This window comes from Neopsephotus bourkii, unplaced genomic scaffold (genome assembly GCF_033783945.1).
Source record: "Neopsephotus bourkii isolate Nb327-2 ecotype Australia unplaced genomic scaffold, CSIRO-AGI_Nbou_v1 NB_1471, whole genome shotgun sequence".
In the NCBI taxonomy this organism is placed as follows: Eukaryota; Metazoa; Chordata; class Aves; order Psittaciformes; family Psittacidae; genus Neopsephotus; species Neopsephotus bourkii.
The window spans coordinates 212,672-240,655 of NW_026901947.1; the positions used below are offsets into that span (position 1 = coordinate 212,672).

The window sequence follows — 27,984 nt, forward strand, 5'->3', positions numbered from 1 at the left end:
AGTTGTGGATGCCCTGCACAAAGCCTCACACCCACTTCCAACAGCTGGGAGGGCCAGCAGGACTTGAAGAAACAGATTAACGTATCATTTGAAATGCTGCTTACAAAGCAATGTCTACAGTTAAACTGCATGAACATCCACCTGCCTTTCCAAGCTTCATCTGGTTTTGGTTTCTGCACTCCCTACATGTCACGAAGTCTGTTTTCTTTACTCCACATGTGATTCCCTAGTGCTTTGCTGCTGGAATATGTGTGCTGCTGCTATCAGAGGAGAGAATGGGGTTAATGTTTTGCTCCCTCTTCTCTCTCTCCTTCCCTACCAGGAGTCCCCATGATAATTTCACACGAGAGAAATAATCCCGCACCCCTGCTCAGAGTAGAGGCACCTCTGGTACTACGAACCACATTCAGTTGGATTTTGAGCATCTCCAAATGATGGAGAATCTACCACTCCCTTGGGTGCCCGTGCCTGTGTTCAACCACTCTCACTGTGAGAAAAATATTGTAAGTATCATTTCCTGCATTTCAACGCATCCCACCACTAAGCACCACCAAGAAGAGCCTGACTCAATCTTCTTCACCATCAGGTATTAAACACGTTGCCAATGGCCCCCTAGCCTTCTCCAGGTTCATCAAGCCCAGCTCTTGCAACCTCTCCTCGTAGGACAGAGGTTTGCATACCAGAGGTGTCTCACCAAGACTGAGCAGAGGGGAATAACCTGATCATTTTTGAATGGGTCAGTGTTTCTTTGGTTTTGTTAAACACTAGAATAAGCAGTTGATATAAACTCTCTACTGAAGTAGGAAACTGCCTTCCTAATGCACACTTCAGATGCAGTTTTCAGGCCTTGACATTCTCATGTGAACACAGCTGTTTCCTACAACAGAACAAGAACACCTTCGAAAGCTTTCTCCTCTCTTTGTATTTTCTTCAAAATAAAAAGGCATTTGTATTCTTGAAAATAGAAGCAGGTCTCGTCAATTTTCTGAACAAGGCATATAAAGATAAATAAAATAAAACACACAGTTCTGAGATTTAAAAAGCCAAAAGCCTTTCCTAGGACTGATTTATAAAAAAGAACAGTGAAGAAACTGCTTCAGGATGGGTCCCTCTGACACCTCAGATAGTGCGGCTCACGCAATAGTGTGTGAGCAGTGGCCTCAGATAGTCCATTTCTCTGTACGAGCCTCCACACTCTTCACCAGGCCTTCTCCCAGAACCTCAAAGTCCTCCAGAATTGCCTCCACGTTGGGAACACAGACGAGCTTGTCATTCAGAGTTGTCACCATCCTTCCTTTCATGTTGGACACCTGCAGGACACACACAAATATTGCACAAATGGGAGGACCAGCTCAGAACTGCTTTGCAACCTCTGCAAGCCCTTAATAAGAGAACTGCTCTCCTGCCTCACCATATCCAACCCCTGCCACACCACTACACCTTATTCTCACTTCTCAACACCATCAGCGCTCATTATTAGAGCTAACAAAGTTCAAGAGCGGCCCTTCTAGCCCCTTTTAGAGTTTACTTCTGGAGCCACAGTCCAAAGATCATGAGGGAGAGAACTAATGACCAGGAGCATGGTGGAGATGGGAACAGTGTGCAGATGCATGGCAGAGCCTCTCTAAGCAGAGCAGATGGGCTATGGGAGAGAACTAATGACCAGGAGCATGGTGGAGATGGGAACAGTGTGCAGATGCATGGCAGAGCCTCTCTAAGCAGAGCAGATGGGCTATGCAAAAGGAATCACACTGTAATGCTAAGAGCCGCTGTGGCTCTGCTCTTTGGTGGGTGCAAAGACCTTGAGTAGGAAGAGACCCTTGGCTCCACTAGAGAACAAACTCTCCATGTTTAATCAAGCCACCCTCAGCTCAGACACAACCATCTCCTCCTCTCATTTCACTCCTGTGAATAACTATGTTTCACAACTGCAGCTAGGCTGAATGGCCAATGCCCTCTGGCCATGAAGATAGGGGAGGTAAATCACCCAGAGACTGACAGCAAAAGAGCCTGGGATGCCAACTCTGAGCCATGAGTCACTGGTTTCTTTGCGTCTTTCCTTCATAGAAAGCAGCATGAATCACTACAGCATGCCTCACACCTAGCCACCCTCTAGTTTGCCAGCCCACACAATATAGCTGGAAAATATTTCCATCCATCGGTAAGACTTGGGCTTGACACCCTAACTTCTTGTGGGTCAGGTATTTCTGGGTAAGACGCCCAAAGCCATTTGGATGGGACAGCCTGCTGTACACAAGAAATGTCTCTGGCAAACAAGGCATCACCCACCTCCTAGAAGGGGACCAAAGAAGAGTATCTGGGACAGAGATCTTTGTTCTGACCCATGATTATGGTGTTGGGGCTTGTCCAGGGACACACGTTCCCTTCTCAGCTCTGCTGGTGAGCCCTGTCTTGGTTTCACCCCTTCTAAGAAGGGACAGAAGTATGAGCTCCATTTCTCAAACAGCCTTTGGGCTGACAGCAGTTAGACAAAGCAATTACAATGAAGAAAAAGAAAAGCTTTCAGGGTATAAAGCAACACTAAGCTTAAAGCAGTCAAAAACTTACCTTAAAAGGCTGAGGCTGAAAGCTCAAAGGTTTCCACAAAACTGCAATCACCTCCCCACCATGCTTGTCGTAGAAGAACAAGGCAAGATCACTGAAGGCATCCTGGATAGAAAACAAACAGAGGTTGTGCCAGACATCCCATAGCCAAAGCCCATCCCTGATTCAGTCTCCTTACACAGGGACACACTGGAGCTCCACAGTAGCCAGGATCAAAGCTGCAACTCTTCCAGTGACTTCCCAACAAGGATAAGAAACTAGAATCCACAGACAAGTCTTAGGTGCTTCTTGCTGCCTCTTTTTCCCCAGACTTGAGGATACAGTGCACTGCCTCAAAGTTTTGCATGCAGACATCATCACTAGCTACCTCTTGCTGTCCTAGAGAGCACAAACATGATCCACCACCTCCCATGGTCGTGCAAGAACACCCAGAAATCAGCATCTAGCTTTAGGACACTGAATCCATTAGGTGACAAGCCACTGAGTGTTCATCAGTCCATAGTCCCCCATCAGATGGATCTGGCACTACCTAACTGTCTTATCTCAGTGTCCCAACAGCCACATCCAACACTTCACAGTGCATCAGATGGCAAGAGGTGGGTTCCTGCCCAGCCTGCAACCCTTCTGCAACACATTCAACTACCTGGCAGCAAAACCAAACTCCAGTAAAGGACCTTCACTGGAGGCCTGCATCTCAAGCTCTGCAGTATGCACAACCAAAGTATCAAAGCTACTTCTTCCCACAAGATAAATCCCACATCAGGGGCTGCTGTCAGCACACAACATCCCAAAAGGAAACATCAGCAGAAATGTTAAGTAACGCATTCTTGTGAGATGAAAAGAGATGGAATGCTCAATGGAGGCACTGCAGGGATCTGCCCTCCTTGCCTGTGTTTCAGCAGCTGTGTCAGTGAGTAGCTCCTTTGGTGGTGCTGGGCAGCAGAGGTCAGAAAGAGACCCTGCAGAGGGAGATAACTGAAATCCACAGTCTGGTTTTCCCCAGGCTGATGCAAGCTGGATTCCAGTGCTGCAAGCAGGCAGGGATGAGAACTGCAGCAGGAGGAATGCTGTGTGCAAGCAACTTTCCTAACCTTAACGTCTGGGCTTACAGCTCAGCACCTGGAGAGATCACAACCTGAGCACAGCTGACCAAGACAGCCAAGAAGCTGCTTTCTGACATTTGTTCATCCTGGAGGTTAACATCAGGCAATGGTACATGCTTACTGGCCCAAGCAAACAGCCCCCAGTGATGCAAAGGGTTAATCAGTGTACAGTATCAGCACAGGACAAGTTTCTCCACATGGCCTCACCACTTCTGCAGCAACCTACTGGAAGAAATACAGACCCTCTGCTCCCTCTTCAGCCTTCCTCCCCATCCCCTTAAGTTTCATCAGCTGCAACTCTGCCATGCTCTTACAAAGAGAGGTCTCTGCTGGCATCACTGTATCGTAAGGATGAGCACGAAAAAAAACATCAACTGCAAAGGCAACCTTCAAAGGGTCTTGTATGGGCATTCCAGGACTGCACTAGCAGGAGAAAAAAGTGGATTTGGCTGGTATTACCAGTGATCCCAAAGGGTGGGGTAGCATTTTAAGAGTAAAGACCTGATAAGCAGGGAGGAGTGGTGTTGTTTGCAACCTTCAGAGCCAGATGTATGAGTCTGGACTTGAAGCATCACAGAGGGCAAAGAGATTAGGCCATCAAGCTGGGAAGATCCTGAGACCTGCCAGCTCACCCAGCTTCATGGGATCTTCACAGGGGCAAGGCTGGTCAAGGCATTATCTCGCCAAACTGGCTAGGAAAACCACTGTCTAAAAATAAATTGAGAAAGAGGCAATCGGCCCTGGCATTTCTCTGCTGAGAGCAATGGGTTATGTTCAGAGGCCAGGCAACAGGGAAAGACTCCTCCTTTTACCGAAAAGCAAACAGTTACTGGGAGGGAAAGCTCAAAGAAGGGCAAGAAAGCTCAGAGCACACTGATCGCCAACATGATGCTTTCTGAAACATGGGAACAGAGCATGTGAGGATCTCAGAAAGCCCCTCTATGGGGTAAGGTCTTTTGAGTGCCATGCAATGCTCCCTATGAGAATGGTGGTTCTTTATAGGCATGCCTTGCGGGGCAGGAGCCAGAATGCCAGGAAAGGAACACTCCCAGTTCATTTCCCAACAAAACCACTGTGCAGCCCGATACCCAAGCACCTTTTATCTCTCAGCAGAGAGCAGAGGTCAGATGTTGAAAGGATGGCTTTGCAGTCATGCTGCTCCCAGCATCATCCCCCTGGTAGTGCTCTGGGCTGGCTTCACTGAGCTGTGGAGATGCAGATGCAACTCTTGGGAAACTGCAGTATTAAAAGGGTCTGGTGTATTAGTCACTGTGCTTCAGTTTGTACAGAGGCTTGGGGAGTAAAAACAAACAGTTCACCTCCCTTTCCACATCCCATGCTCCATGCCCAGTGCCACTGGGCTTGCCTGAGCCTGCTAACACCTTCCTTAAGGGAAAGTTTAAGAGAAGAGGGAGAAAAGGCATGGAGTGCATTCAACCCCTATTCCCTTCTCAAGCTGCTGTATCTTTGGTTATGCTCCAGCTTTAAAGGCTTAGGGAAAGCTCCCTGCTCAGGAGGATCCCGGCCATCAGCAAAACCTACAGCAGGTCCCCATCTTGCAGAGACATGGGGGACCTGCATACTTAGTGCTGTGTTTCAGAAGAGCCTCATTGTCTGGGGAAGGGGTACATGCTGCTTGGAAGAAGATTAGCTCAAGGTCTGTAAGGAGCCATCTGTGCTGTAGAAATGAAAGGATGGAGAAAGGTGGTGAGTAAAACAATACCCTGATCTAAAATGGGATTACTGGATTAAGCAGCTCCAGCTGAAGCATGGATTTTGTAATGAGGTAAGCACTCACTGCTAGTTAAGCAACTCCATTGTTGCTGTTTAGGGGTGGTTTTTTTTTAACCTAACCATTTTCCCACTCATTTTTTCACTGTTCTTACCCAGAGATCAGGCTCATTGCATAACAGCTGCTGAAAAAAGGAACATATTTTCAGAGAGGTCTCCACACCCAAAATGCTCAGGTGTCAAACACATCACTCAACCTTTGCTCAGTGCTTAGAGCATTTTAAGTACTCTCAGCAAGGGAACTACCAGTACAAAATGCTATTAAAGTTACTTAATTCAAAGCAACTACATTTGTGGTTAACACTTTGAGGTCCTTGTCATCCCACTGCAACCTGCCCTGATGCTCACAGGCTATGTGACACAGACAGAGCCTTCTCCCACACCCAAACAGAGCAAGGAGCACTGTCAAGAAAACCAAGCTGGGGTTACCTCTGCATCAGATGGGTCTTAAAAGAGAAAAGAAACCTGGGTGTTTGGTTTGGGATTCAGCTAGTAAAAGATATTTCAAGCTATCCAAGCTTTTTCATCTCAAGTGCCCCGTCATAGCCACGTAAGCATCCTTGACCCAGGAGCCTGGGGCAGCAGCAAAGAAGTATGGCATGGAAAAAGCCACCCATGTTCTCCTGGTTGTATTGGCAAACATGCCTTGTCCACCAATCCAAGTCATCTGAGACTAATGTCATCAGTCACTTCCTACAGGACAAATCCTACAGGACCTCTGGGAAGGCATTACCAACACAGAAGAAATGTAACCTCAGAGCTCACCAAGGAGCTAAGCCAGTGTGTGCCAACATATGTGCCACACACATGTACATCCACTTCCATCCCTGGGCACTATGCTAAGGGTTGTGAGAGCAGGCAATTTCCTGTCACCTCTGCTCCTCCAAGCAAGCAGATACAGACAGGAAGGTCTCCTCCATGCTGCCTAGAGTCCACAGAGACTTTTAGGTCATCTCTGCATGTCTGGAGCCGCCATGGGAGTCAGACAGTCAGCAAAATAGGAAGGGAACAGTCTGACCTGAACGGATTTCACCACTTCCAGGTACATCCCATAACCATAGTTTATACATTGTAAGAGGCCGAGAATTTTTATTATCGTTAATTCCTGCCTAACATGCAGTAGCAAGATACACATTCCTACACCGTGGGAGGATGAAAGAAAAGGGCTGCAAGTCTTCCAGATAGGTCTTGTCTGAAGGTACAAGAAATGCAAACATTGTTTTAGAGGGAAGGATGTTTACAATAAAGTAGGAAACATCCCCCAGGTACAAGATGGGCAGCTCCATTGCCAGGAGCTCTTCCACAGGCACATGCAGCCACAGAAAGCTATATTTCAGTGAAAGAAAGCACCTCGCAGTGACCCAGGAGACCAAAGACCAAGTACGAAAAGTTAGATCTTTTAACAGCCCTTACAGAAATGAAGATGGACATCGCACAGGCAGCTTCGTAAGAGTTTCCCCATCATGAGAGAAGAGCTCTGGACCTCAGGGAGGTAACCAGGGCCTTTGGGCTTTCTGAGCTCCTGAATGCATGCAGATGCGCATGGCAAGTATATCTACGAGTCCTGTGTCCTCTTAAATCCAGAGGACAGCCAAGCCACCCTGGTGCAAAAGCAGCACTGACCTGGATCAGTGGGTGGGGTTCTGCAGCTCGAAAGCCACCCCACAACACAGACCAGCAGACATGATGGAGATCCAACTGGAGCATCATTTGAGACATTTAAACTTAATTTAGTGTTGCAGCAGAATCCGCACTAGGACCAGACACAGGGTTTGCTCAAGGACCATAAGGACTCAGGACCATAAGTGGCTGGGAAGCTGGTGATGGGCTGAAGCTCCAGGGAGGCCCTCTCTGCAGGCTGTCTGGCACCTGCTTTCCTTCAAAAGCATATCTGCAAAGCCTTCTCATCTGAACAGACTCCCAGAACAGTTCTTTTCTAGCAGATCTGTCCTGGAATGGAAGAATTTGCTGTCTGAATCCCATGACCAGCCTTTCATCTCTACCCAGAGGCTCCCAGGCACCAGAGCAACTCAATCAGACCTGTTCCTTCAGCACATCTTTTTGGAGCAGGAAAAATTAAATCAGTCAAGACTCAACACTTCCCCTCCTTTCATTTTCTCTTCTGATTAGGCTCCCAGGGGAAGGCACACAACAATCCTTTGGTTCCAGAGCGCTCCTGCCTTGCTAACCCCTTTGATTTGAGAAAAACATGGACTTCTCTCAGGAGCAAACAGGCTGGACAGGAGAAAAGTGGGTCTCCTGGTTACTGGGCCAAGGACACTGAGAGAAATGCTGCTCACTGCCCTCTCAACTAAATCCATATGCCCAGGCATTTAAATCCCTTTTGCACATCGAAAGCTCAGAAAAGCACAGATGGTTTCTTTTCTGCCCACAGAAGAGAACAAAATCCCACAGCATCACTGTGTGGCAGATGTCTCCCTTTGTTGTATAAACCCACCACAGCTGCACTGTCAGTCTAGGCTACAACCCTGTTGCTCAATGCTGTGGTTTGTGCGATTAAGGGATAGCAAATTGCCCTGAGTCAAAGCCAGCCAGTTCTGCATCCAAGCGCCTTCTCATCCAAAATCTCTCTTAAGGATCCATAGCAGCCACCACAGTCCTTTCTGGCAGGAACTTCTTGCTGGGCTGACCTCCCAGCCTGCAGGATGAGGAGGAGCTGAACCCCCCTTACAGCTGAGAAATACAAGGGTGCTGGACAGGCTACCAACCGAAGCCAGGTCAAAGCACAAAGCTATTGCAAAGGTCTTGCCTTTGAACAACCACATCAGTACACCAAGGCATGAAGCCAGATGATTTCTGATGGAGCAGTTTCTGCAGACAGCTCAGCGCAACTGCTTGCTGTTGAACCTGCAGTGCAAAGTCAGCTTTTGAGGCTTTCCAACACAGGTGGACATGGCCAAGTTATCTCTGAGCATGTTCCGGCGTCACCTCTCTGATTTTTGCAGGAGCAGAAACACCCACTGGCCCAGAGAGATACTCATCAGCCCCTTCAGGTCTGCCTTCTGCTGACCTGGAAGCTACGAGAAACAAGTGAACTGGTACTGCAAGATACCTCCAATACAACAGCTGCAAGGGAACACAGACATACCTATCTTGGAGCCTTCAGGAGGAAGAAAAGCCCCCAGACTGGATTGCTTAGACAGATTTCAGGCTCTTTACCCCATAGCTTGCTCTTCAGAGAAACCTGTGACCAGTTCCTGTTCTGATCCCACCTGAGCACCCTCAGGTCTAAGAACATGACACCAAGTGAACACAACATTGCTTCTAGCAAGTCAACGTGACCTTTGCTCATATGCATGTTTCTTCATTGGGATGTTAGCATATTGGACTTAGAACCAGCTGTCATTTGTAACCAAAACAAACCCTAGTCCAAGTCTATTATTACCTGTATTAAATAGGCAGTACAAACTCAGACAGCTGGAATGTCACTATTGACTGGACCAATTAAATCATAATTGCTTAAAGGATAATGAAAGCTGCTTTCCAGGGAAGTCTCTTCTGTACTTTTTACTTCCACTTGCTTAGACAGAGTTGACTAGAAGCACAAAAAGGTCCTATAAACTGCAACACACCCCAATGAGTTTCCTAATCAGGTGCCTCGATACACAGCCAGATCTGTGGCAAGCAGTTCACAGCCTCCCAAAGGAGCCTGCTCTCCTGATCACCTCATCCATCAGTCCCCAGTTCCTCTCCAAGCAAGAAGTAAGCCTCCTGCCAGGTACCCATGAGAACTGCTTAGCCCTGAACCCTGCAGAGACACAGACTTCAGCCACATGCATACAGGCACCTGCAGCACCTTGGCAGCTGCTGAAAGGCTCTGTTCAGCTCTAACCCCTGCTTCCAGCACACAGGGTGGAGAAGGATTTTGAGCTTAAGAAACTCCATTTCTTAACCACATCTATGCCTCCTGGTGAGGTTTCATGGCAGCAGGTCAAACCCTCGTTATTTAGGGAACAAATGAGAGTGGTTGGTACTCATACTCTTCCTCAGATCAAGATACCAGGAAGGAGGAAAACAGAAGAGTTATCACTTTTGAGACTTTTAAAAGCCTTCTGCAAGGTGCTTCTTGCAGTCCTTGCATATCCTGGGCCCCAGTAAATTCCCCAGTACTCTCTACAATGCTGCTGCAGGATCTCCAGCTTCTCAACCACCTTCCTCTTCAAAGGCAGGAGAGCCCTGGGCATCTCCTCTCCCCCATGTCCTTGAAGCTAAAGCAGCAGTGCTACTTGCAGGGAAATTGTGGGACAATTTTGAGGTCTTCCTCGATTTAAAGAGGCCTTGCATGCACCCTTGTCTTTTATTTTCTCACACCTCAAGACTGCCCAAACCTACTGTGGATGACAGGAGGACTGAGCCTGCACCTTGCTAGACCTGGCAGCTCTACTGAAGCATCTGGCAGGCAGCCTGGGAGGCAACAGGGCTGTGCCCAGGTGAGGAAACCTTCAAAGAAACCCTTGCACATTTTCTTTGCCCACCTCCTAAGCTACCTGGGTTAAGGTGAAAGGGGAGCTCAAACTGAAAGGGCCCAGCATTTTCCAGACTGAACCTGAATTTCAGTTCTGGCACCTCTCACAATAGTGGCCAAACACTGGGACACAGAGGTGGGAAATCTCCATCCCTTGAGACAGTCACCAAACAACAGAACTGGGCTCTGTGCAGCCTGCTCTAACGTCAAAGCTGGCTCTGCTCTGAGAGGGGAATGGGCTGAAGACCTCTGCAGCATGTCCTGCCAAACCCAGCCTACAATTCCTACAGCACGTCTGTGGGTAAAGGATGATGGCACTTGAAAGTCAAGCCAGGTTTTACCAAAAGGTCATGGCAGCCTCGCCTCTCTGCACATTAACGTTTAACTCAGCTACCACATGTAAATCTGGTAAAATCTGGCCAAAGAGGCAGAGGCTGTACATCTGCAAAGCACTGGCTGTCCACATCCAGTGTGGATCACTGCTGTCACTTAGCATCTCGTATATCTCCCCAGCTTGCTAAGGCTTTGGCATGGCCACACAGTCAAATATAAAGGGGGTGATGACTTTGGATACTGATGTTCTCTATATACCCACATTAATAACTTCCTCTGTCGACATGCAAGTAACCAGACACAGAGTAACCACCCTATGACCAATATTCAGCTTCTATGGCCCACACAGCTGTTGGTCTAACAGTAGAAGCCCAACTGGTAGCATAACTTGGACTCCTGTACACTCCCTAGGAAATATGGGTACCTACTGTCCACCATGCACCCCAGCTGGTGCAAGCAGCCATGAAAAGTCTATTAAATAACTAGATACAAATGAGATACAGATGCTTTTGCACTGAAATATAACATCCTTCAGCAAAAGCTCCAGGTGCTTTATATCTAAGGTCACCCTCACATCAGCAACACTCCCATTTCCATGGAATGGGTGGTGCACTCACCAGGTCTTCTGCTGAAGAAGTGATTTCAGATGCATACAGTGAGTAGCCATCACATGCAAAACACATAAAGATGTCACCCACTAGGTGCTGTAAGCAAACCAAATGCCAAAAGGCAGTTCCCCTTAAGCAAGTAGCCCCTGTGCTTCCCCAACAGGCTGTGCTTACTCTCAGCTCCCGGAGGTAACACTGTACAGGGTCATAATCCACCACAGGAAAGAGGATCTTCTCGGCAGCGCTGTTCTTCACCACACCCCGGGAAAACGACTTCACGGGCTGGTCCACGCCCTCCAGATGCCGAGGAATCTGGTTTGGATTCAGGTGGATTAGGACATCATAGAAGTCCAAAGGAGGGCGAAAGACCATCTGCAGGGAGAAAAGATCACTGTTACTAAATATAGGACACAGGTGAGCAGAAGTGAGGGAAGTTTCCCAAGTCCTTACTTGCATTTTATTACCTCCTCCTTTGACAGCAGCAAACCAAAGCAAAAAAAAAATCTGTAAGATTAATATCAGAAGTTTGCCAAAACATCCACAGGAAAAACATGGCTGTGGTGGAGCTACAGAGAACTCCAGCCCATACTGGCCATCCCATTTCCTCTAGCCTGAGACACATTCCATTCTAGCACTGGTTTTCACTACTCTACACCCCTGCAAGTGCTTTAATAAGGACTTTGTTGAGAGCAACATGGTTCACAGAATCATAGAATCAACTAGGTTGGAAAAGACTTTTAAGATCATCAAGTCCAACAACCATCAAGTTCCCTCATTTAGGATATAGCCATCTCCCTTATGGACGTCTCCTGATACAGCCTGGATAGGCTAAATGTTCTCTGGGCCACCAAAGTGCACCAGGAAGGACACACTTGATTGCCACAGTCCTACTGTTAGCAAGCTCAACACTCAACAGAAAGGAGCTGCTCCCTTCCCACATCAGATGTCTAGTCAGACGGAATATGGTCTCTATCCTATTGGCTTCCCAGGTGACCAGAAAAATCCAATTGCTGTCCCCAGGACTCAGATATGGTACCTGGAGAAGAGTTTTCCATAGGGCCAAGGAGGTCCTCTCCAGCCCTGACCACAGACCCCAGGAAGCCAACCTGAGTGCATAACTGTGGAGCATGTGGGCAAAAGAGACAAGGACAGACAATGAGCAGAGACAGGTAACTGTATCACATATGGCAGAGCCCCAAGAGTGAAGAAGGGTGTCAAGAAGGTAACAGGAGCTGAATGACACTGAGGGGACACAAGGAGCTGTGCAATTACAGGACAGTCCCGTCTGTCCAAAAGAAGCTGCCTCAAGAGCAGCAGCATCTTCCATCAAGCAGACACAGGGTGACAGCAGAGGGATACCCTGGGGGTGGAAAAGGATCACTCTGCAATGGCCAGGTGGAGGGGAGAGGGAAGGAGGACCAAGGAGACTGAGTCAAAGGGTTGGGAGGATGCTATGGACAGGCAACAGCTCATTTTGGAAGCTAAGCACCCCAAGCTCACAGTGCACCTCTTGCATTTCGGTCTTGGGTCCACACTGAGGCACACCAAGCACATCTCTCATAACTCATACAATATCTCATACAATCTCATACAATACTTCACCCCTTCACAGCCTGTAACACAGGCTGTTACTGCCTCAAGTAGACCTCACCCCAGTAATACTTTTCAGAACTGAAAGCAATGCCAGTAAATCCTTATTATATTGCCTAGGCAGAACATACAATCCACTATATGAGGTTGCTTGTTTTGTTTTGCTGATGTGAATCTGTCATATCTAATCACTGTTTGGCTTTTTGAGTCCTCTCAGCTTCAATTGCCTTGGTGACCACATGGTACACATACCATCTCCCCTCCAAAACACACATCTCTCCTCAATGGACAAATAAATGTGTCTGAAGCTCCCAGATCCATTTCAGCAAGGGATATTTTAACTTAAAATTTAAATCACTGAGCAAATGAAGACATATACAGCCTTGCTCCTCCACTAAAACCACAAGAACATCTTCCTAAAGTCTCTGTCAGCATCCTGCCAAAACCATCCTGGGCCTGGTTAGACTCAAGCACACAGTCCAGATTTGCACAGCCACACTCAGACCGAGTCTCTCAGAGAAGCCTTTTTGCTCCAGCCATGGACATGCAACTGATCTGGTACAGGAATACTGCACATTTGCTCCTGTCCTAAGAAAACCAGAGAATACAAAATAAATCTGTGCTAGTCAATGGTATTTCACCCCAACTTGCTATGCAGAGCTGGGTCCCCCAGAAAGCAGGGTAGGGCAGCCGGGCAGCAGCCTCCACAATCCCATCTTTGCTGTTTTTCATATCAACCATGTATGAGCACAGGCTGAATCCTACAAACACATCCTAGTGATCGTCACCAAAGACCAGTACACTTTGTCAAAGCAAAACCCCTTGTGCTAGCAGCCCAGGGGAATACCTTCACATCCTGGGTCTTGAGTGGGTCCATGAGCTGCTCCTCCAGGGCACGGAGAGACTCTGAGGCCAGCACAGTAAGTCGCTGCAGGATCTGGAGAAGTAAAAAATCCAGGGGGTGAAACCTGACAGTCCCAGATGCAGCAGGGACCCTGCTCACTTTGAGGACTGTTGGAGCTTGCTCCAGCACTAGGAGCAGGAAACAGCCCCAAGCCAGCAGCTCCCACAGCACAGCGACAGACAGCACAGCTCACCTGAGCAGAGGGCCGCTCTTGGGTCCACATGGAGCTCCATCGGTCTTTGGGGGTGGCGATGAACATGACAGGGAGGTGGGAGCGAGCAGCTGCAAACTTGCTCTGGATCTCTGCGCAGTCAGCATCTGGAGAGGGAAGGCAGGTGGGCGAGATGCTCTGCCCATCCTTCAGCAGTCCTCCAGGCTCCTCACTCACATATTGCAGCCCAGACAAGGGCAGTACAACAGGCTTTATCCCCTCCCACCCTCTGACCCCACATCCACATGCAACCAGAGCTCCATTCCCTTGTATCCAAAAGACCAAACACAAGAAGAGGCCAGGACTGCAAGTATGCTTGGGTGCACCAAAGTACTCCTTTGGAAACTAGAGACCTTTACCAGGAAATTCTTAAGGCTCAGGATATAACATAACCTAAAGCACTGCAGCCCTTTTCCCTTGCAGGTTTTGAAATTGAAGACTAACAGATCATTTCCATAATCTGAGTGGCTCCATGAGGCTCTCAAAACAGACACAGCACAGGAGACACTGAAGCTTCAAGAGCCCAGTTGCTATCCCAGCACAGCTGAAGGTTTGGCCCCAAAAAGCTAGGGCAAAGCCTCAAGCAAAAAAGCTGGTTATGAAGGAACAGAGGGCTTCAAAGACACCACCACATCCAGCATCACCCAGACTCACCACAGATTTCATCAGGACCAGAAGCAGCAGAGCATCATTACCTCTTCAAAGGCAGGCAGGAGGGAAAAAAAAGCCATGCTACAACAAAACCCACCCTGAAGCCAAGTTAAGCATGGCAAAAGAAGAAAAAGGGAGAGGAAAATCTCCTTTGCCCCTTGCAGAAGCTGTAATGCCTCCATATATCCAAGACCCCGCAAGCCAGGCACTGACAAAGGACAGCTCAAGAACCTCATGCCACAGCTCTCTTGTATACTGCCTACTCACCTGTCAGGCCAGCATTCAGGTTGACAATCAGGGGGTTGTTTTTCCAGTCAAAGGTTGCCAGCAAATCAAGAAAACGCAGAAATGCCACCTGGGGAGAGCTGCAAGCAAGACAAAACAATTTAACACTGACATTTGCTCCCCTGGCCACCAGAGGGGCTCCACTTGGCGGTGACTTAGTGATGCCCAGCACACACACAGCCAAGGAAGGGGCATCTGTGGTTAGAAAGAGAAGTCCAGGACAAGTAGGAGGCACTTCCCCTTCTCCAAACCCCCATGCAAAGTCCTTCCCACTTGTTCCTCCCTCCCTAAGCAGAAGAAACCTGTAGAAAGTGAAACATTGTCCCCTATTTCCCGATGCTCTCCCCACCCTGACTCCTGGGGTGGGAGCAAAGGGGAGGTGGAGAGAAAGGTACTTTTATCTCTGGTACAGATCTGAATGGTAACCCACTGTGCTCCTCCCCTGAAATACAACACGTCTGTGAAGCCAGACAGCTAGGGAGAACTGGGAAGAACCCCCTCCTCCTGATGGGGTATTTTAGGAGACAGGAAAACATTGCAGGCATCAAGGCTGTTACTCCTGCTTTGTGGGGGAGGGGGAAAACAGATCCCGAGTGCAGGGCACAGCAACCTTTTGACACTACATGGAGCAAAATCACTTCCTTTAACTTCATTTCACTCCCTCTGGGCCACATCTCATTCACTTGCCAGGTCCTAGCAAGGAATTTGCTCTGTGGGGTTGTTTACTAACATGCTACTCCACTCAGCTTTCAGCAGCTGACCTCTAGCCCTTCCCTTGGGAATCCTCTCCAGGAGGGAGGCTGCAGGTACATATATAACATGGTAACATCCCTCCTGGGGAACCCAGGAGCCCCAGTCTGCTGGCAGCCACAATGCAGCCCTCACCCCTGCTTCTCCTGGCCACCACCCCCAGGACAAGGGGCCTGCCAGTCCTTAACAAAGGATAAGACACCCTGTTGTTGTTTCACCAGCACCCAAAGACCACAAGAGCACTTGTTCCCATCCTTACCTACTTCTCCATCTCTCTCTGCAGCACACAGGGTAGGGGAAGCCACAGTCCTGCAATACCAAGCATCTCCACCCCTTTTGGCCAGCTGCTCCCAACAGGCCTTGGGACAGCATTTTAGCAGCACAGCTTCCTGCTAAACCTTCCCAGCAACTCCTGCCTTAGCAGTATCCCATCTTTCCTTCATTCCAGGTAAAGGAAAAAAGCACTAAATCCCCACTGAGGCAGCCTGGGATCCTCATCCTCACCTGGGTGGTGTGAAGGGGGCTGGATGGAGGAAGAGAAATGCCACAAGAAGGTCCACACACTCCTCAGAGATGTTGTCACTCAGGAGCTGGGCACTGACCCATCTCTTGGCCAGTCGGCAAGCACTGCCGAAGACAGGGTGCTCCTGCTGGAGTCTGCAAGGAGGGAGACAAGCCACTGCTCAACCTACACATCCCAGGACCTAAAACAACCTTCTGGCATCAGCAAGAGAGAACAGAGGGCAAAAATCTGCCAGGAACACGATCAAAGCATCTCTGTAGGTGCTGAGATTCTGGAGGCGCAAAGGTGAAACGCTGCCAGATGCTACTCTCTAACCATGTTGCTCTTTGGTACTTGTCTCCCCATAACAGTGACCTCAGATGTAACAACAGGTGCCATCCCAACCCACATTCGTCCCTCCATCCTCCCACAGGACCTCTCACAACGTGAACTGAAGGGCCACTTCCCACAGTGAGCTCCTCTCCCCATCATCACTCTCCAGCATCCAAGGACACCTCCACACTGGCTTCCAGCCACATTCCACGTCCTGGCCCTCCAGGCATCCCCCACTTCACCTACCCATGCAGGGAGCTGGTTACATAGGGCATATGCTGTATTTCCAGCTCTAGCTGCCGAGATTCTTCTGTGTCCTGGTACTTCAGCATTCCTTCCGGGGTGACCACTTCTTTCAGGATCAGGGGCTCTCGGTGGTAGGCTACTTGGAGACGGAAAACGTACCCATCCTGAGATGGGAGCAGAAAGTGAAATCAGGCTTGGTAGTAACATAAGCTATGCTGCACCTCAGGGATGCAGCAGCAGCATCCCGGCATCAGCACAGTCTCACCGCACTCTTCCCCAGGCCCACCATCCAAAGCATGTTTTTTCCCAGTGGGATCACTGCCACAGCCCCTTGCCTGCCTCCCAGGTCACAAAGTCAGGTCTGGAGAAGATCTCTGTCGCCCCTTTACCTTGTACACATCAGTGTGGGTCACTGCAGGTCTGCAAACCAGCTGGTGCTGCTGCTGGAGGAGCTCAGCCAGCTGCAGGTGGAAAGCTGCCTTGATGCGCTTGATGGCGTCTTTGTCCTGTGGCCACTGGCCACTGCCTTCCATATGGCAGATCACTGGGGACAAACGGACAGCAGGAGGCCAGTGAGCCCCACACTGAAATGAGGTGTTGGGTGGGGATTGCTGGGATTAGAGGTTACAGCAGCAGAGCAGGAGAAACTAGGGCTCTGCTTCCACCTGCAGCAACCAATGCAGCAGTTATGGAGCCACCATCATTGCCTGCCTCTGCTTCCCCACACCAACTCATCTCCTGCTCACACCTCTCTGACTTACTCTTCAAAGGGGTTATGTATGCCGGGCAGGGCTTCTCCTCTGAGGGAAGCAGCAGGTGTTTGGTCTTGATTTGGGTATGGAAGGAATAAATTGGCTTCATAGGAATGGGAGGAAAGACCTGGGAGAGAACAGATGTCCAGGGTCTGAGAACAGACAGCAGCAAACCCAGGGCACCATGCACCCCCTCACCAAAAACCTCCCACCCCAGCAAACCCCTCTGGCACACAGGGCTTAGCCAACTTGTGCACAGCCAGCCTGAGGGGCAGGACAGCAAAGAAGAGGCACCGTATCACCCTGAGGGCTCTCGGGAGCCACAAAAGTGACTGATTCTCTCTGCTCCCCTTCACCCCTGGGCATTCCCCAGCTCCTAGCAGACCCCAGTGCATGGGCTGTGCCCAGGGACACTCACATCCGTGTACCGGAGGGCTGGATGGACACCCTGCACAGACGTCACCATCAGCGGCAGCTCCTTCAGGTGCCAAAGCTTGCGGCTCAGGTCGTCATAGGAGCGGACAACACTGACCATGGCTTCCTCACCCGTCCCTGGTGCCTACAGATACACAAGAAGCTTCTTGTTCACCTCTTCAGCTCCTGCCCGAGTGCCCACCTTGCCTCCCTCTGGGGCTGGCATCACAGCCAACCTCCAAGGAGCCAGCAGCTTCTGGCAGGAGCATTAGGCAAAACCGGGAGGTAAGAGAAAAAGGGAAGACAAGAACAAGACTGTCTGTGACTCCCCAGCAGCCACAGGCATCCCAGAGGCTGCATTTCAAGTGGCAAATCAGATTATTTCCTGTGCAAGACACTAAGGCAGCACCACGAGCTGTACTGGCAGCAAGCTACCTAGGAAGGGAAAAGCTAAGAGTGATCTGGGAATAAAGAGATCATGTACTGGCAAGGTGAGAGCTCTGCTACTGCCTCCCTGCCAGTTACCATGGTGCCAGCAGATGCAGCAGTTAACAGAAAACTGCTCTGACTACATCCTTAGCCAAGGCAGAGCTGCGAAGTATGGCAAAAGCAAAGACAGAAAGCATCCAGAACTTTGCAGAAGCCCTGGGGAGGGCAGATGAGAAGCACCAAAAGGAGAATTGCTGTTGCCCTTGATGCTTCCATCACCCTAGAGCACAGCAGATGAGCCTGAATGAGGAGGAGGAGACATCATTGACACCAAATCACGCAGCTCAGAGGCATTCAAATTGAGTTGCACACATCCAGCCAGCCTGGGCTTTCCAGCAGAGCAGCAGCACCCTCTGTTGGGTGCACCACGAACGACAAACCCTGTCCTGCCGGTCCCTAGATCTGGCTGCACTGTCTATTCCCCTCGTCCCTCATATCCCTTGACCACTGCAGACTCCCCAGGAACCCAGATAACAGTGAGCTCCTCCAGTTTCTCCTTTGTACTCCTAAGTGCCTCTCGGGCTCCAGTAAAGTGCACCCCCTCTCAGCATGGGGTTTATCAGCCCTGCTCACCGCAGGCTGGCTTGCCAGAGACACGGCACACACTGATTTTGCTGTCTCAGCACAAAACAGGCCATACAGACTATCATATCTGACATGTAGCTCTGCCCAGACAGCAACTGATCCTGGCACAGATGATTCTTTGGATCAGATTTCACAGAATCATAGAATGGTTTGGGTTGGAAGGGACATTAAAGCTCATCCAGTTCCAAGCCCTGCCACGGGCAGGGACACCTTCCACTAGAGCAGCTTGCTCCAAGCCCCATCCAGCCTGGCCTGGAACACTGCCAGGGATGGGGCAGCCACAGCTTCTCTGGGCACCCAGTGCCAGCACCTCAGCACCCTCACAGGAAAGAGCTTCTTCTAATATCTGACCTAACTTTCCCCTCTTCCAGTTTAAAGTCATTCTCCCTTGTCCTGTCACTACATGGCCTGTAAAAAGTCCCTCTCCAGATTTCTTGTAGTCTTTCTACAGATTTCTATCTGTAGTAGATATCTACTAGTAGATTTCCTGGAGTCTTCTCCATGGTGAACCAGCCCAGCTCTCTCAGCCTGTCTCCAGAGCAGAGCTGCTTCAGCCCTCACAGCATCTTCATGGCCTTCTCTGGACTCATTCCAACAGGTCCACATCCTTCTTACGCTGGTGTCCCCACAGCTGGACACAGTACTCCAGGTGGGGTCTCATGAGAGTGGAGCAGAGGGGGAAAATCACCTCCTTTGGCCTGCTGGCCATGCTCCTTCTGATGGAGCCCGGGATTTGCTCCACTTTGCTCTTAAAAATGGGAAAGGGAACAATTTATTCCTCCATCCAACAACTATAATACCAATAATAATAATGACAAGGGAAATAACAAGAGGAGAGAATATAGAACTAAAAGGGGAAAAGGAAAAGCAAACAATAAACACAAGTGATGCACAATACGATTGCCCACCACCCACTGACTTGTACCTAGACTGATACCCAGCGCAACCCCAGCAGCAATCTGGGCCTTCCAGGTGACTCCCCCAGTTTTCATACTGGGCATGAAGTGCTGTGGTATTAGATACCCCTTTGGCCAGTCTGGGTCAAGTATCCTGTCTCTGCTTCCTCTCAGCTTCTTGTGCCCCTTCTCACTGGCAGAGCATGAGACTGGGAAGTCCTTGATCTGGGTAAGCGTTACTTAGCAACAGCTGAGAACATCAGCGTGTTATCAGCATTGTTCTCAGACTAAAGTCAAAAACACAGCATTGCATCAACTACTAAGGAAGAGAAAAAACTGTTACAGTCAAACCCAGGACATGGACACAAGCAGAAAGAGGAGGCCAGTGGGATTCTTGCAGGAGAAATGGGGTGCAGGGACTGCCAGAGCAAGATGACTTCAGCAGTGGCCTTGGTTGGATAAAAGAATTGGAAGATTCAAGGAAAGCACCATGCTGCCCATCAAAGTACCCACAGGCAGAAATTTTCCTCTTGGGAACCACCTAGCTGCCTCAGGACCAGAAGCTAAAATGACCTCCCTATAGTTCTCCCTGTATCACCCTTCCTCAAGAAACTTTTCAACCTCACCAGGGAAGCAACCATACCTCCTTCCCAGTCCTAATCACAGACTCCAGCAGGGCTCCCATGTAGCAGATGGAGGATTCGGGAATGTCTGCATGGCTACGGGGAAGACAACAGTACATTAGAGCTACAACATGCCAACCCACCAACCCATCCATCCCAACACTGTATGCTGTGCCCACAGGCAAGGGTCAGTCCAAGGATGAGGAATCCCTCCATACAGAAAGGTCACGCTGAGATGTTCAACCTCTGTGTATTTCTCCCATGCTCAAGTTACTCATGCAAAGCAGCCAGACAACTCATGCAGCCCCACAGGATTCAAAGCCATAGCTGCCAATGTGCAAGTGTTTCCTTACAAAACCCCTCCTCAATTCAGGACAAAGAGGCCCAGGCAACCTCTCTGTATTGAGCAAGAGGATGTCATTTTTGGCAGAATGTATATACTTCTACACAGAGGCTTTCCAGCGTTATAGGGAGACCCAACCTGTGAACCACTACAGCGTCTCAGAGGATTTCATTAAATATCCTGCAAGCTCCAAACAGTTTCTCTGCCCACTCTGCCAAGGAGTGCTCCAACATCCGGTCTCCCTGTAAGGGCAGGACCACGCTGCCTCCTTGCCCTTAGCGTTACCATCAGCAGAAGCTACAGCACCTGCCCTCCCCACCTTCTCTTGGGAAACAGCTCACAGCATCAGGACCACAACTGAAATGATTTCCAAATTTCACAAAGCAAAATCAACCCACAGCATCTCCCAAAGCATGAAGTTGGCAATGGGGTTACCAGGGACATGGCACAAGCAAGGAGAGCAGCAGTGACCACCACACAGCTGCAGGGTCAGTGCAACTTACAGCTTCAGCAGGTGCCTGACAATCTGCTCAGGAATGAGGCGCTTCTGGTAGGCAGTGCTGGCCTCCCACACCACTGCCTCGCAGATGCTGCCATCCTGGAACCGCCGCAGCTCTGATTTCTCCCCCCAGAAGGTCCGAAAGTCCAGGGCCTGTGGGGGAACATTGGCCAAGCCAGGCCAGGGACACAGGTCAGCAGTGGGGCTGGCTGAATCACTCCCATGACCATCAGCTAGCCCCACAGCCATCTGCAACCATAGCACGAAACCTGCTCTCCTTCACCAGGCCTGGCACAAAACAGGCCCCAAACAGGGCTCCCCTCACCTCAGGGTGATCAGCCTGTGGTCCCTTCTCCAGCACGCTGGCAGCAAAGTCAGGATAAAACAGGAGCCCAAATGTCAGGGGCCCAACATCCTTGTGTTTCGGGGGCTCAGCATCAATTGGCCACTGCAGGAAAACAAGGAACATGGAGCACAAAAAGAGAGAAGGTTGCAGGAGCAGCAGCTGCTTGGATATTGGGCTGCTAGATGAACCTCCTGCTACATGTTCTCAGGTGCCCGGATGAGCACATATGGAGAAAACCCAATGTAACAGGTCTACCTGGTGGAAAAGCTGTCTTCACCATGCCCCATTAAGAGCCCAGGACTTCTACTCAGACCAAGCCTTCCAGTGGGACCCCACACCCCAGTTTAGCACTTCAGATCCTCTATTCCCCACAAAGAGAATAGGCTTGTCTCCTCCCACAGCAAGAAAAGACCCCCTTCCCATGCCCAGCAGTGCCACAAGGGACACACAACACCCCATATTCTGCAAAGGATGCAGTATCATTGCCGATCTGCATTACCTCAGGGATCTGTGGCAAGGAGTGAGCCACAAGCAGTGCTCTCCCAGATAGCCCACGCACAAGCAGCGAGACAATGAAGGGAAGGGCTGCAGCCACATAGTTCCCACCACGATCCATCAGCTCATTCAGCAGCTCCATCTTCTTGCAGGCACCCTGCAGCTTGGAGACATGTTTCAGGCTACAGGAGAAGTAGAGAAGTTAGTCATCCATCTCTGCCACCAAATCCTTTCTCAAAGAGGGATATGCTAGAGGATGGACAAGTGGGGAACTGAGGATCCTGACCCAGGATGATGGCTAAAAAAAGAAACACTGCATTTTGGCATCTCACCACAGGCGATGCTGATCCTTGGGACAGTCATAATTCCCAAAGGCCAGAGCATTGCCCTCCTCCTCATGGAAGGCTACCTAGACAGTAAATGTGAAGTGGCCAAACGTAAGAGGCACCAGCTATCTCAGAGGCCATCCCCATGAGGCAGGTCCAAATCCATGCCAATCTAAAGCCAGAAAGAGCCCAACCCTCTCCAACCAGCCTCCTCAGCATTACCCCTATTATTCCTCAGCACAGCATGACCAAGACTCACTGGAACACGTGGTCAAAGGCTCTGAGCATGGGCTTTGCAGTCATGAGCAGCGCCTGAAAGCCATCCACCATCCGATCATCCAAAATTTCCATGGAGTACCTGGCTTCAAACTGGACCTGAGCAAGGACACAAGACAGAGCAAGAGCATGAATGGGAGGGGAGAAGGAAAGAAACCCCTCCAGCAGTGGTCTCCATGCTCCCCCATCAACCACGGCCACCACGGTCATCAGAAGAACCTGAACCCAGACAGCCTCTTTCCTCAGAATGAAGCCGAGTCACCAATAGCTGCTGCTACCATCCACTGATATCCGTGGTATCACTCCCATCAAGATGGATTTTTTTCTGGTCCTAAACAGTTAGTTCTGCTAAAAAGTTGTTTGGTTTCACCCAAAGGTGAAGGGAAACAACCTTCCCCCATCATTCAAGAATGACAGGTAAAGCAGCAGTACATCCAAGTCTTAAAATTCACGTCTAAGTTTCAGAGCTGTATGCATGTTAAAAGCTTAAAAAGCAACACTGAACACTCCCCATGTCCAATGTTCTCCTCCAAGACACCTAACCACCCTCTGCCTGCCTCAGATCACTCCTAAGACAGCATTTTGGGTACCTGGCGATATTTGCTGGCAGTCATATCAGCGCAGAGGTTCACCAGCCCAGAGGGATCCACAAACACCACTTCAAACGCCTGCTGGAAGTCGTCCAGGACAGGCTGGAAGAGCAAACAAGGTACTTAGTGCCACGGTGCAGCACAGACACCACCACCTCGCTGCCACTGACATCCCTCAACAGGGAAGACCCTGCCCAGCCAGTGCTGGCAGGACAGCCAGACACAGACAGGAGACCCCCTCTGGTCAGTTGCTTACCAGTGAGGGATCCACATCCTTTACTAGGCTGATCCCTGTTATGCTCAGGTCAGTGGTGGCTGTGGGCACACAGGAAGGGACAAGTTACGCCACCATCCATATTTCTCCTACTGGTAGAGCTATGTGCCAATACCTCACAACATTAACAGTGCTACAGTGCAATGCTAGCCTCCACTCTGTGATGGAATCCATCCACTCGGCTGCAAGCTGCTCCATCCAGCCCTGTTCTGCTGCCTCACCCTTTCCTGTCCATCCCACCCACAGGGTCTCATCATCAGAGAGAGAAAAGCCACAATTTCCCCTTCCCCCACTGCGCTCAGGCTTTAAGCAGAGATTCTGCTGACACCAGTCTTTCCCTGCCCAGAGGACCCTGGAAACTCACCCAGGAACTGCAGGGTGCTCCTCAGCACCTGGTACCCACTCATCATCTTGACGATCTTACGCTTCATCAGCAGATAGGCAACCAGCATGGAGACCAAAAAGCCACTGAAGCACCCCAAGCCCTGTCAAAACAGAGAGCTGAGCCAACAAGAGCTCCACAAGGCACCATCAGCACCAGAGCCCACCCCACCTGACTGCTTCTGGCCTGTCATCACCAGCAGGCCAGACTCCAAGCCCCAACCCCATCAGGAAGACACGGAGGAGGCAAAACCCTGCACAATAAGCAGAGATATGGACCCCCTTGCAGGAAGGCAACACCTCAAAATTCTTCTGAAAGTGGAATGAATAAAACCAAAAAGTACCCAAAAACCCACTACCACATTCCAGGGACAGTAAAGATGCATGACTGTCCATCAAGTACAGACACACTGCAATCCACAGAGTACGACAGAGCTCTTTAAAACCTAACACAGCTGAAATCAAGTCACAAGTCCACTCCACCACCCAAAGCATCACCTTTCTACCCCTAGGAAACAAGAGCAAGCCAAGGCAGGCTGGCCAAGAGAGCACAGGACAGACCTTGCTGAGCTGTCGCTGCTTAAGCCAAACTTTGAGAAGGGCCACGCCATCCTTCATGCCTGGGAAGTCAGTGGCTGCACTGGACAAGAACTGCAGGTGGGAGAGCAGCATGGTGTCGCAGAGGATCGAGTTGTTGTAGTGTGGGGTCGGGGGATCAGTGGCTCCTGTGAGGAGACAACACACTGGCTGCAACTACAAACCTCCTGTTCACAGAAAATGTCTGCAGCAAACCCACCTCTGGGCACTGGGTGCAGTCTCTGGCTGAACAGAGCAGCTTCATGCTCCCCCAGCGCCAGGCCCTACCTTCTTTGGGGGTGCTCTGCTCCACAAACCAGGCTGTCCGGATGTTGTTCTTGCTAGGGTAGAAGCGGCTCGGTTTGAAAAGACCCGGGGCAGGACATGCATGGAGTCGGACAGTGACCATCTTCTCATCCTTGCCTGTAACCACCAGGGTAGATGTGCATGAGGAAGAGATGCCAGAGACTAACTTGAGCAAACAGGGAGCATCCCCACTTTGGTGAAATGAAAAAGCTCTTTCCCAGGAAAGCTCAGCAGCAGTGGAAATCATTGCAGAGAGTGACCATACCCTGGAGACAACAGTAACCCTGCAGTCACACTGCTCATGTACTAGTCCCATCTTCATCCCCACTGTCCAGTCTGGTACTCCAGCACACTCCTGCCTGCCGTGGCCTTGCCACATCACTGCCTGACCCCACTACCACCTGGGGTCTGCAAAAACAAGCAGCACCCAGCAGCCCATGCATCCCATGTCATCTCAGAGAAGAGTCAGACTGCACACAGCTGCCTGGAAAAAGCAAGGGGATAGCAAGGAGCAGGGCTGGGTAGAGCAGGCAGGGAGGACACTGCTAGACACATTTTTATGCAGGATTTCCTTTACTCTCAGAAGTACCTACAACATGGACCAACTCAGCCAAGATGGAGAAGGGGACTGGAAGTGGAAGAGATTGTGAGGGCTAGGCTCTGTGTGGAACAAGACAACCGGGAGCATCAAAACTTCAAAATTTATCACTAATTGTGATGACAGCTCGAGACTGACTGTTCTCCAAAAGGGATATGAGACCACCACTATCCCCTGCACTTAACACCAGTACCGACTCACAGCACCCACCAGAGCACAGCTTAAGCGTTACCTTGAGGCCTCAGGAGCAGGACGGGTTTGAGATGGTTGCTGTTCATGTAGGCAAACTTCACACTGCCAAAGAGCTGCTGCTTAGACAAGTGCTGGGCAATGTGGGCCAGGTACAGAGCTCTCTTCCGGTGGTAGCGCTGATTTAGGTTGTCTTTGTCCTGAAAGATTTCCTGGGAAGAGAGGGACAGGGCAATCCCACCTCACTGGCCTGTAGAGCCCAGTTCAGCTCAAGAGACACCACCACCCAGTACCCTTCCCAGTCCCACACACATGTGCCTACGGCCTCAAGGAGCTTCAAGTCGATTAGGGGCACTATCTTGCTGCTAGCACACTGGGCTCTGGGATCACAGGAGCCAAAGTAAAGCCATGTAGCCAAACAGGGTGTCACTTTGTCTCAAACCCCATAAAAGCAAAGGGAGGGAGCTGCTGAGGAGTAGTAGCCTGCAAACATCACCCTCCCTCCCTGCAACAGAGTCTTGGGAGCTGGGTAGAAGTGCAATGGGATCCAAAGCCAAACAGCATCTATCACCCCACCAATGTGGAAGACTAAATGAAGATCTTCATGAGGAACTAAAATCAAAGCAGCTGCCAGCAAGTGGTGAAACCACACTCCCCAGCTCCCTGCAGGAGTCACCACACTGCACATCCAGGTGCTGTAGCCCTGCTCAGGAGAGGACAGGGCAAGGGTGGTGGCAAACAGGAGGGGACAGGGCCACTTCACAGCAGGCACGAACAGACTCACCCGTGGCATGGTCACAGCCATGTCCACATTGATCTCTGGCCTAATGCAGGTGCCCAGCAGGTAGCTGCCCACCACCTTCAGTTCAGTTGGAGGCATGAAGCGGAACCTTCCTTTCACACTGAATGGCACCTGCAGGAATGGGACCTTCACATCTTTGGGGAGCCACGCCTGGTCAGTCAGCTGAGAACAGACAGGACACACGAAACACTATAAGCATCAACAGCAGACGTGCAGGGACCAGGACCCCTCTCCCCACATAGCTGCAGGTGTATGCACCCACAGCTTGAATACACTGTCCTCCTCTCTCTTCCAAGATAACACAATTTTTCGATTCCTAAGGGGGATTGTCCATCAGGACCTCTGCCTGTACAGCAACAGCAGAACCTGGTCCAGACACGGGTTTTGCCACCTCCTCCTCCATCCCTTTGAAACATACTTCAGTTTCTGGTGTCTCTGGGATGGCACTCAGCAGACTGTTAATTTCATGCAGGAAGGCATCAATCTTCTTCTTCTTTGTCTCCTTCAATGTCACCTCCTTCAGAAGCTCCTCAATCTGCAGGAGGAAAGGGGACCATCAAAGGCAGTTGCAAAACTAGAACTGCTTTTGCCCTTTACCTTGTTCCCCAGCATCAACCGTAAGCCTAGTAAAGAGGGCAGCAGATGAGCTGGGGAGCACACATGCACCCCCTGTGCAAACCCTGCCTGGAGCTGGGAGTCCAAGCAGCCCATGGGCTGGAGGATAACACATCTCCTATGAAGTGCTTAATGGTAACCAGCTCCATCCCTCTGGCTCCTGCATGAGGTTCAGCCACAAAAACAACAAAAAAAAACAAAACAAAAAAAAAAAAAAGGTGAAATTCACATAGGCACAGAAAGACTTTTGTATGGCAGATTATCAGCTACTAGGAGCAACCATTCAGGTTCACACCATGAACCAGTCCCTAAAGATCCCACCACCAACACCAGCAGGTAGCCAAGAGATCAAAGCCACTCCTCACAAATATCACAAACGTTACAACCATCAGAAGCCATCTATCCCCCAGCCTGACCTCCCCCTAACACAGCCAGCCTGCTTGCCTATAAAAACATCCTCCTGTGCCATCCAGAAGCTAGTCAAAGACAGCAACCAGGCAGAGGGAGTGATGTTACTTCCTCACCGTTCTATGCAATAAGTCACTGCAGGGAGGGATGCAATGGTCAACACTCCAACCATACTGTTGTAGTTATGTGCTGGAGGGTTTCAATTTTAATGGTGTAAAAAAGGCACAGAGCCTGGAGCGGGTCGGTAACAGTAATTACGATGGGAAACACCAGTAATACACTGAGTGCATTGTGAAGCCTGTCCCTCCTGTCCCTGCCCCGTGCCGGGCTCCCGCACAGGAGCAGCCTATGCCCGGACTGACATGGCAGGAGGGCTCAGGGGCCTGCTACACAGACCAGCTCCTGGAGAGCTCGGAGCCCGGGGTCCTGCCGCTCCCCCAGCTTAGCCGGCGAGGAGCCTAGGGCTGACCTGCAGACGGAGCAGGCTGGAATGGAACAGATCCTCGGTCTCCTTCAGCCGGTTCAGCTCCTCGTTGGTCGGTGGCTTGTAGAGCTCGGCGCGGCTCAGCTTCGCCGGCTGCAGGGCCTCGGAGGGAGCGGCCCTCTTTCCTTTCCTCGCCGCGCCGCTGCTGGCGGGAGGTGGAGGGGGGCCCTGGTCTTGCTCCGCCGCCTCCGGAGAGCCCTGCGAGGGGAAGACAGCACGGATGGACCGCGGCGCCCCGGTCCCGCATCACGGGCCCTCGGGGCGCCGACCCCAACATCCCCCTCCCTGCCGCCGCCTCCTCACCGCCATGGCCGCCGCACACGCGTGAGCCACACCGCCGCGTGTGGCACCTCGCAACC

General features: G+C 50.5%; 3 protein-coding genes across 3 annotated transcripts in view; 1 reads left to right on the top strand and 2 right to left on the bottom strand.

The window, feature by feature from the left end:
- The window catches only part of LOC133220727 (phospholipase A2 inhibitor gamma subunit B-like), a 141,180-nt gene that overhangs the window by 97,989 nt on the left and 15,207 nt on the right, over positions 1-27,984 (bottom strand). The gene's annotated exons all lie outside the window — the stretch shown is intronic.
- Positions 1-27,984, top strand: part of NUDT2 (nudix hydrolase 2) — a 414,951-nt gene that overhangs the window by 53,433 nt on the left and 333,534 nt on the right. The window lies entirely within an intron of this gene.
- Positions 903-27,973, bottom strand: NOL6 (nucleolar protein 6). Its single transcript, XM_061369005.1, has 26 exons — positions 27,929-27,973; positions 27,611-27,823; positions 26,537-26,653; positions 26,101-26,280; positions 25,360-25,528; positions 24,512-24,646; positions 24,209-24,372; positions 23,631-23,751; positions 23,249-23,307; positions 22,993-23,094; positions 22,386-22,501; positions 21,805-21,982; positions 21,285-21,407; positions 20,964-21,112; positions 20,138-20,213; positions 17,529-17,669; positions 17,120-17,237; positions 16,748-16,902; positions 16,359-16,522; positions 15,782-15,934; positions 14,510-14,607; positions 13,574-13,698; positions 13,324-13,413; positions 11,061-11,258; positions 2,569-2,670; positions 903-1,310 (listed from the first exon to the last, which is right to left on the bottom strand). Exons 1-26 carry the CDS (start codon positions 27,932-27,934, stop codon positions 1,161-1,163), a joined length of 3,402 nt encoding a protein of 1,133 aa, XP_061224989.1. The 5' UTR covers positions 27,935-27,973; the 3' UTR covers positions 903-1,160.